The 8,962-nt window shown below is 51.9% G+C and overlaps 1 protein-coding gene across 1 annotated transcript; it reads left to right on the forward strand.

Moving 5' to 3' along the window:
• Positions 1-1,170: 1,170 nt before the first annotated feature.
• Positions 1,171-2,495, forward strand: LOC138020670 (uncharacterized). The gene is made up of 2 exons (XM_068867607.1): positions 1,171-1,339; positions 1,423-2,495. Exons 1-2 carry the CDS (start codon positions 1,171-1,173, stop codon positions 2,493-2,495), a joined length of 1,242 nt encoding a protein of 413 aa, XP_068723708.1.
• The last annotated feature ends 6,467 nt before the right edge of the window (positions 2,496-8,962 follow it).

The following is an 8,962-nucleotide window of genomic DNA, read 5'->3' on the forward strand; positions in this document are numbered from 1 at the left end:
AGGTAAGAAGAAGGACGATGTCGTTTGTGAGACTGCCCAACCGCCTGCCAAGATTTATAAGGAAGCTTGCGAAAAAGCGGCCGCCAAACGAAAGGACGAGATCAAGAAGAAGGATGAGGAACTGAACCAAGCCGCTCGTGAGTTGGATGCGCTGTTGGTCTCTGTGCCGACCGAGTGTCCTTCGTACGAAGAGATGATGGCAAAGTCCGTCGACATGTATGAATCGTTACCGCCTCAACCTTTTGAGGTGAAGTTGGTCGAAGGAAGGGTGCACCACGACGTTCCTTTTGAACCCACACCCTTGCCGGCTCCTGAACCAACAGCACCACCTCCTCCTCCTACAGTGTCACCCTCTTTGTCCCGATCGTCGCCGCCTCCTTTGATCAAACCTTCGGGCGACGTGCTGTGCCTGTTTCATGCCACTCCATTGACAGGCGGACTGTCCAAGAATGGCACCCCGTACATGTACTGCCGAGATCACGATGAGGTGTGTCCTTTGTTTGTGATGGGCGCCGATCGAGTGCCCACCTGGATCGATGCCATCGAGGCGCAGCTTCATGCCGATGTCCGACAAGGACCCTGGCATTGTTACCATCAGGAGAAGGCGCGTTTGTCGCGGACGGTGAAACCAGAATCCCCTAACAAGGGTCGTTTCTTCTTAGCCTGTCGACAAGTAGAGTCGTGCAAATTTTTCCAGTGGGTGGACCTGGCCTGGAGCAAGACGATTCTCAAGAGGCGTGCCGAGGGCTACGATCACGAAACCGTCCAACGGATCAGTCGAGAAGAACAGGAGAAGTTTCAGAAGCACCTGGCAACGCGCAGGGAATGATGGGATCAGGGACCGTTGGCGGATCGCATGGCACTCAAGAAGGTCATCGAGAAGCGGGAAGAAGAATAGTGCCGACGGTTGGAGCGGATCCGTCCCATCACACCCGGATTGCTGAAATCTTGTTTTATTGATTTGAATTTTGATCAGATTCGTTTCGATTCTAGAGTGTATAAAAGTGAGCAAGTCTGAATAAAACACGTGTAGTTATGATGATGATGTCGTGTGCTTAATTGGGTCGTCGGGTGATGAGGGTGGGTCTCGAACAAGTCGTGCGTCTCCCTTATCGCGAGTACGGACGATGCCTCCGTTGGTCGATCTTGACCTGGGTGTGTCGGGAACTCATGACCTGTCTCGGGGGAGACGATCAATGGGACGGGTTTCCCACACAAGAACCTGTGGATGCCATGGCGACGTTCGCGGCTCTGAAACGCGAGGCCGACTATAAATGGTCTCATTTTGTCGTGTATCTGATATGGTTGACGCGAACCCTGGGACCTGAGAGAGCGTACGGTACGTGGCAGATGTTGGAACAGCGGTACCTGAAAGATCTACCTAGTCTCTTGGGGTTAACAGTCCGACTCCTTCTCACCAAGACGCGCCGAAACGCAAACGGCAGAACCGCCGTGCGTCCGGCGTCACCGCTTACACGGATCCCGGAACGCCCGGTGCCTTAGGTGGCGTGGCCCGATATGCCAAAGCGCAAGGTTTGTCCTTGAAAGAAGCCCGAGACGAATTGCAAGGGGAATTGGCCTATACGTTGCATCGTCCGGTCCATCGACGTTTCCAGACGTCCCCCGTTTTGGTGTTTCACAAAGACGATCAATGGCAAGCCAATCTGGTGGAGATGCAACCTCTCAAGAAATGGAATGAAGGAAACCGATACCTCTTGAGTGTCATTGACGTGTTGTCCAAGTACGCCTGGGCCGTCCCCGTCAAGAACAAGACCGGTGTGGCCGTGACAGAGGCGTTTGAGAAGATTCTGCGACAGAGTGGGCGGAAACCGTTACATTTACAGACGGATGCCGGAAAAGAATTTGACAATGCCCCGTTCAAACGTTTGTTGGAAAAAGAAGGCATTCACCATTTCTCGACGCATGGGGATGCCAAAGCCTCTATCGTCGAACGTTTCAATCGTACGTTAAAGCAACGCATGTATCGTTATTTCTCGGTGCGTAATACGCAAGTGTATGTGAACGTGTTGCCCCAACTCCTCAACGGCTACAATGGGAGTCGGCATCGGAGTATCGGCATGGCTCCACGCGACGTGACGGAGAAGAACGAAGGAGTGGTGTGGTCCACGTTGTACGGCAAACGCTTGAAGCAGCGTCCTCGTCCGAAACTCAAAGTGGGCGATTGCGTCCGACTCAGCAAGAAACATCGTCTGTTCAAGAAAGGTTATCTGCCTGGTTGGACCGAAGAAGTGTTTGTCGTACAACGCGTGGTGCCCGGACCCGTCGTCACGTATAAACTGAAAGAATGGGATGGAACGCCTCTCGAAGGCAGTTTCTACGAAGAACACGTTCAGAAAGTGACCGTGCCGAACGAAGCCTTGTTCCGCGTGGAAAAGATCCTGCAACGACGCGATCGTATCATTAAAGTGCGTTGGTTAGGTTGGCCGAAGAAATACGATAGGTGGGTGCCTCGTTCTGCGTTACGACATGTATAAAACCAAGACACAAGACACAATAAAGAGGTGATCATGTCTCGTTATGTGACGTTGTCAAGTCATGTTCAAAAATCCGAGTTCCCTGACAATGGTCCTTCCGAGTTTAAAGTCCGTCTGCCTAACGATCGTGCCTGGCAGAAAGATACCGATCGTTGGGAAGTGGGATTGAGTGGCGTCTCTCTACCTGTCATTCCACCACCACCACCTGTACACCCCGAAAAGATCCTGGTTCACGAGGCGTACCATGGCGTGGGCCATCCAGAAACATGGCATAAGGAAGGATACTTGTGTACTTTTTACTATAGCACCACGACGAGGAATCCCAGTGGACAGCTCCGTATCGCGCGCAATCAACGAGGGGTGATCCTCTTATCGGAGATCACCCCTTCCAAGACGGGTGTGGAATTTGTCAAGAAGATCATCCATCGAATGCAACAGAAGATCGAGGACAGTCTACAAACCGGGGAGCACCTTCACTTTGAGATCGTCGATACGAGTCAGACCCCCCAAAAGACGACGAGATATAATACCATGGCAACCTTTGTATGGAAGGGAGACGATTTGCTTCTAGATAATACGCATGTGTTTCAGAGCGGGGTCATGTGGAAGTATTTTGGATGGGTCAGCGAACTGGCTTTCCATATGGGATGGTTGACCAGGACGACGACCAATGGACCTTTTCAGCCAGGTCACTACCAGAAAGGACCCAATCTACTCATGGAAGCTATTGATAAACACGCCCCGGTACCGGATTACACCGCAGAAAACTTTCGTGATGGATCCGTCTTTCAGGGGTACCCTAATGGTTTTACCGCTGAAACCGGACCGGTAGCCTTGACGTCTGAAGGTGTGGGATGGAAGGTTTTGTATCAGTATGCATATTTCATGGTGATGGCTAAAGCTTTCAACTGGCGTTTTGTACGTCTGAACGAAGCCTTTGCCAATTTGAAGGACACCCCATTGGCGACGCAACAGATCGAACGTCCCCTCTTTGTGTACGTCAACCTGATGGAAAGTCAATGGTTGGAAGAGTCGTACGACGAACTGTTGCGCACCGTCCCCTATAAAAGTGGAGGTGCCTGGTGGGAACCACAACAAGTCCACTATCATCGCCTACGCGGATCTAAGATCGAGACGATCCACGTACGTATCAAGGAAGTCGACGGTCGTCCCGTGGCCTTTCCTAAGGATAAAACAAGTACTCTCTGTCTCCATTTTCGTCGTCGTCATGAATCGTATCGTCGTTCTCAGCGATCCTTCAAAAGAGTTTCCGGATAATACGACCAATGCGTTCAAGTCGCGACTCCCTCAGGAAGTCCAGTTTGAAGGTGACTGGGAGGTCGGACTGACATCCATTTCCATGCCCGATCGCGGTCTCGACCTCAACACCTTGTTCGCCAAAGACACGACCAACATAGCAACGGTCAAGTATCAACTGTTGGATGTATCGGCTGATAGCCGTACGACTCGCACAGAGCATGTGACACGTGAGGTTCTCGTGAAGAACGAATCAGCGATCGTGGATGGGGTGGGATTCATGAAAGCCCTGTTTGATGAGATCGATTGGCAGATCACCAATACCCTGCAAGGGATAATCAATGCTCGCGTAGAGGATCCGCGTCGACCCACCTTTCGATGGGAAGGAGAGGTGGCTGTCTTGGAAAGAAAAGACATTGGGGTACTGGGAAGTGCTCCTGGTAATAATGTGGTGGAGTTTCGCGTGGATGAAGTCCTGGCCATTCGTATGGGATGGCTCGCCAAGTCGACTAGTGGAACACACAAGTTGGGACCTAATCTCCGGTTCAATCTCTACGACAAGACGACTAAGAGATCGGATAGGGCAGCCACGACCGAATTGACCTCGGGTCGTCTCTGGATCGTAGACTCGGGTTCATTGGTTTTGAGTTTCGCATTGGAATGGCGCTTTACAAACTTGTCCAAAGCGTTTCAGACGGCTGTGACCCATGCTTCCCGAACCTTATTGATCTATTCGGATGTGGTGAGTAGCAACATCATGGGAGATGCCGAACACCCCCTGGTGCGAGAAGTCCACTACAACCGAAGTGGAGGAGGTGACGTCTATTTCGAACCGACCCACATTCAATGGATGCCCCTGCGACGTCGTTATTTGGATGTCATTGAAGTCAGTGTGGCCGAGAGTGATGGACGTCTGGCTATCTTGGGAGAAGGTACGAGGACCATCGTCACCTTTCAGTTCCGGAAACAACCGGACCAATACGTATAAAAAAGAGAGGGACACTTTGTTGGGAGACGATTCATCATCATTAAACGTGTCGTGATTCTCAGCGATCCGTCGAAGGAGTTTCCGGACAACACGACCAATGCGTTCAAGGCGCGTCTCCCTCAGGAAGTCCGTTTCGAAGGGGATTGGGAGGTCGGACTGACGTCCATCTCCATGCCGGATAACGGTGTAGATCTCAATGTCTTGTTTCCCAAAGACACGACCCGCATCGTATCGTTCAATTATAAGTCGTTCCATCATGTCACCAATGTCACACATGTCCATACATTGCACGTGACACCTGCGACACTTATGAAGAGACAAACAGAGATTGTGGACGGGGTTGGACTGATGAAAGCTGTGGTCCGTGAGATTGATCAAGCGGTCTTCGTCAACAGTCAGGATGAGCATGGGGTTGAAGGGTCTCGAACCCCATCGACGCATCGACCGATGTTCCGGTGGGAAGGAGAGGAACTAGTCATGGTCAAAACAACTATCACTGCTAGTAGTAACAGCAACATCAACGACAATCTCGTGCTGGTTCGAATAGACGAACAGTGGGCCTTTTGTATGGGTTGGCTCCAAAAGGTGAATGACACGTATAAACTGGGTCCTCATCTGTTGTACAATCTCTACAATGTGAAAACCGGGAACGTAGAGAAGGTCCAGGACACGGAACTACCGAATGATGTGTTATGGATGATAGACTCGGGAACCCTGGTCTTGAGTTACACGGTGGAGTGGCGATTTGTCAACTTGAATGACGCGTTCCAGACGGCCGTGAGCCCTGGCTCACGAACCTTACTGATCTATTCGGATGTGGTGAAGAGCAACATCATGGGAGATGCCGAACACCCCCTGGTGCATGAAGTCCACTATCAACGACGTGAAGGAGGTGACGTGTATTTCGAACCAGTCCACATTCAATGGATGCCCATGCGTCGTACGTATCTGGACGTCGTCGAAGTCAGTGTGGCCGAGAGCGACGGACGACTGGCTACCTTCTGGAACCATCGTGACCTTTCAGTTTCGGAGGAAACAACCGCTGCAGCACATATAAAAAAAACGCTGTCGGGAGGTCATCATCATTCTCATCATGCGTGGGGGTAGTTTAACACGGTATTATCCTCCGTACCTTCGTGGAGCGGGTGCCACCGAAGATTTGATCAAGATTGCGTCGCCCGTATTGTTGAATGCTATGCAATCAGGACTTCGAGCGGCATCCAGTGGTCGTTCGTTCAGTGACGTCGGAGGTGTAGTGGGACACTCGTTGAAACGCGGTTTGAAACAAAAAGCGGGCGCCTTGGTGAAAGCCGGTCTCAAAGGACGGCTATAAAAAAGCCAAACAAAGTGTGACGTCCATCTTTGGACGATGAACCTCCGACCGATCGTTGTGCATTCGCGGTTGCGTCGACAACGCGCCTACTGTCGACATCAGTCCGCCCCTACCGTTGGTATAAAATGCAGAATCCCCGTTCAGTACGGTGGTTGGTTGATCCCTCACGTACCAAGAACACGACGACGACGACCTCGACGTAGAAGACGACGACGATGAGTCTGGAACTCTTTACCATGCCTTCAACGGACATCACGGTCGATTCGTACCGGATGGTGCCATACAGTCAAGCCATGACGGGCATCGTGCCCATCACCTTTACCATTCCCGGTTTGGACGAATTTGTGGATTTGGGACGCAGTTATTTTGAAATCGAACAGAAACTAAATTCAGCGTCGACCAATGGCATCGTGGCCAATACCAATGCAGCCTCGGATGCGACTGACACCAAGTCTGTGTACGTCACCAACAATCTCGCCCACGGTCTCTTCAAGCAGATCAATCTACGACTGGGTGGTGTCTTGATGAGTGAACAGACGGACACGTACATGTACAAGTCCTTCATCGAAACAGTCTTGAATTACAGTCGAGACGAAGGCAGTACCCTGTTGGCCCCTCAAGGTTGGGTGAATTACATGAACGTGGAGGAACAATTAGAGACATCGGATGCCAACAACGACATTTCCACCACAGCTGGATGGGCGTACAATAGTACGAATGCTTTGAAGACGGCCACCAAACTCTTTTACGGGAACAACAAGAGACTGCGTTGTAGGAGATGACGACGACGACAGCGGGGTGGGGCTTTAGCCCGTCATAAACCCCGACTTGTCGATAAGATTGCGGAAGGGATGTCCATGTTTTTATCGGGTCCCGCCCCATCGTTTGGGAAAGTAGGCCTCTTGCTAGGGAAACACGCTTTTAAGGGTATAAAAGATAATGTGCAGCGCTACCGTCGATGAGGGGGATCATGATACGACAACCCAGTAGTACGATGATCATCAGCCCGTCGGGGAGTGGCAAGACGCAATTGACCGAAGCGCTCTTGACGGAAGGAGGTGTCTTTGAAGGAAGTCAGACGAAACTGTGTCATTACTGTTATGCCGTATGGCAACCGCGTTTCGAACGTATGAAAGGTCTTGGGATCCGATTTCACGAAGGGATCCCCGACATCGATGATCTTTGACATTGGTTCGGAAAAAGTCAAGGTGGGATCCTGGTATTGGATGATCTCATGGACGAAGGAGGGAACGACAAACGAGTGTTGGACCTGTTCACCCGAGAATCGCATCATTGGAACATCACGGTGTTATATTTGTGTCAAGATTTGTTTCCACCCGGCAAATATGCCAAGACCATCTCCAGGAATGCCCATTATCTCTTCGTTTTCAAGAATCCGAGAGATCAATCGGGATTTCGGGCCTTGACGTTACAAGCCTTTCCCGATCGATGGCGTGACGTCCTTCGTCTCTTCGAGAGGTGTATGCAACGACCGTACGGGTATATAATGATGGATCTTCATCCCGCCTCAGACGATCGGTACCGACTGTTCAGTTGTGTGACACAGTCCGACGGTCCGACCCAGGTGTGGAAACGTGAATGACCAGCCCAGGATCCCCGTTTGCCCTTTGGGATCCCTCCGAGTATCAACGTGCCTTATCAGAGTACCGACGAGAGAGAGCTCCTTCCACACCTTCCAGTCCCGGATCGCCGTTTGACCAGTTTCAATTTGAACGCAATCCCTCCGAGTATCAAAGGGAACTGCAAGAGTACCGTCAACAGCAGCAATGACGTAGAGCCAAAGAACGAGCTGCCCGTCGGCGTCGAAGACAGGGAGGACGTTCTTTGCATTTGAGTGAACGACTCGAGGTCGCCCAACACATTCCTATAGGAACCCGATCATTCAGGATGACCTCCCCAGCTGGTGTAGGGAGCAGGACACCACGTACGTTCCCGGGGAACACCATTCCCGACATGACCCCAAGAAACATGCCGGCCGGGGTCGGAACACGAACACCCAACAGCACGATTCAAGAGTTTTTGGAAACGTTGGATCAAGGTCGTGTGCCGACCCCCAGTCCCAATGCCCTGTTGACCGAACTGGGTCTTGATAGTGGAGGATTGCAGACCAATACGCTTCTCTCCCAACGAGAACTCATGATGCGTTCTCTCTTGGACGGGAGTATCCCCGTCGCTCAGAGAACGCAGATTCAAAGAGATTATCATGTCTCTGACCAAGATTTACAAGATTTTGCCGCCAGTGGTCCTTCCACTGCGACGGCCACCCGTCGTCCTCGTCCCACCACCGGAGGGAAACGCCCACGTCGACGACCTCTCCCAGCGTCTCCTGCAGGTTCCCGCCGTTGAGGTAGCGGTGGCGGTGGCGGAGGAGGTTCTCCTGGTGGCGGTGGCGGAGGAGGAGGTTCTCCTGGAGGGAGCAGTCGCCGTGGAGGTGGACGACGACGACTCGATCAAGATGGACTTCGACGTCAAATGGATTTGTTATCTCAAGACGCCCGCCCGTCAACGAACGGATGGACGTCGTATTCGGAACATCACTCATACCAACACCGTGACCACAGTCTACGAAGACGGTGGCACGCCTACGGTCCGACGTACCTCCTCCCGACTCAGTAATCCATAAAAAGGGTCACCACGTCCACCTAGAACCTCATTTCCATAATGCCCAAACCCATCCGACGCTGACAAGACGGAGGTATCTTTCCTTTAGTGATTCCTGGTCTGTTGGCCGCAGGAAAAGCAGCTGCCTTGGGAGGTGCAGGAGCTGCAGGTGGTTACGCTGTTAAAAAAAGACTGAAAGCCACCGAAGCCGCCGTCCGCCACCATCGACGACGACAACGTGGACGCGGTCTCCTGGCCGTCCTAGGC

This window comes from Montipora capricornis, chromosome 10 (genome assembly GCF_036669925.1).
Source record: "Montipora capricornis isolate CH-2021 chromosome 10, ASM3666992v2, whole genome shotgun sequence".
Classification (NCBI taxonomy): Eukaryota; Metazoa; Cnidaria; class Anthozoa; order Scleractinia; family Acroporidae; genus Montipora; species Montipora capricornis.

Bases quoted from the DNA above. Each gene is read 5' to 3' on its own strand.
- LOC138020670 (XM_068867607.1), top strand. From the start codon at position 1,171: ATGACCTGTCTCGGGGGAGACGATCAATGGGACGGGTTTCCCACACAA. The intron at 1,340-1,422 runs GTACGTGGCAGA...CTTCTCACCAAG, and splicing joins GGGACCTGAGAGAGCGTACG to ACGCGCCGAAACGCAAACGG.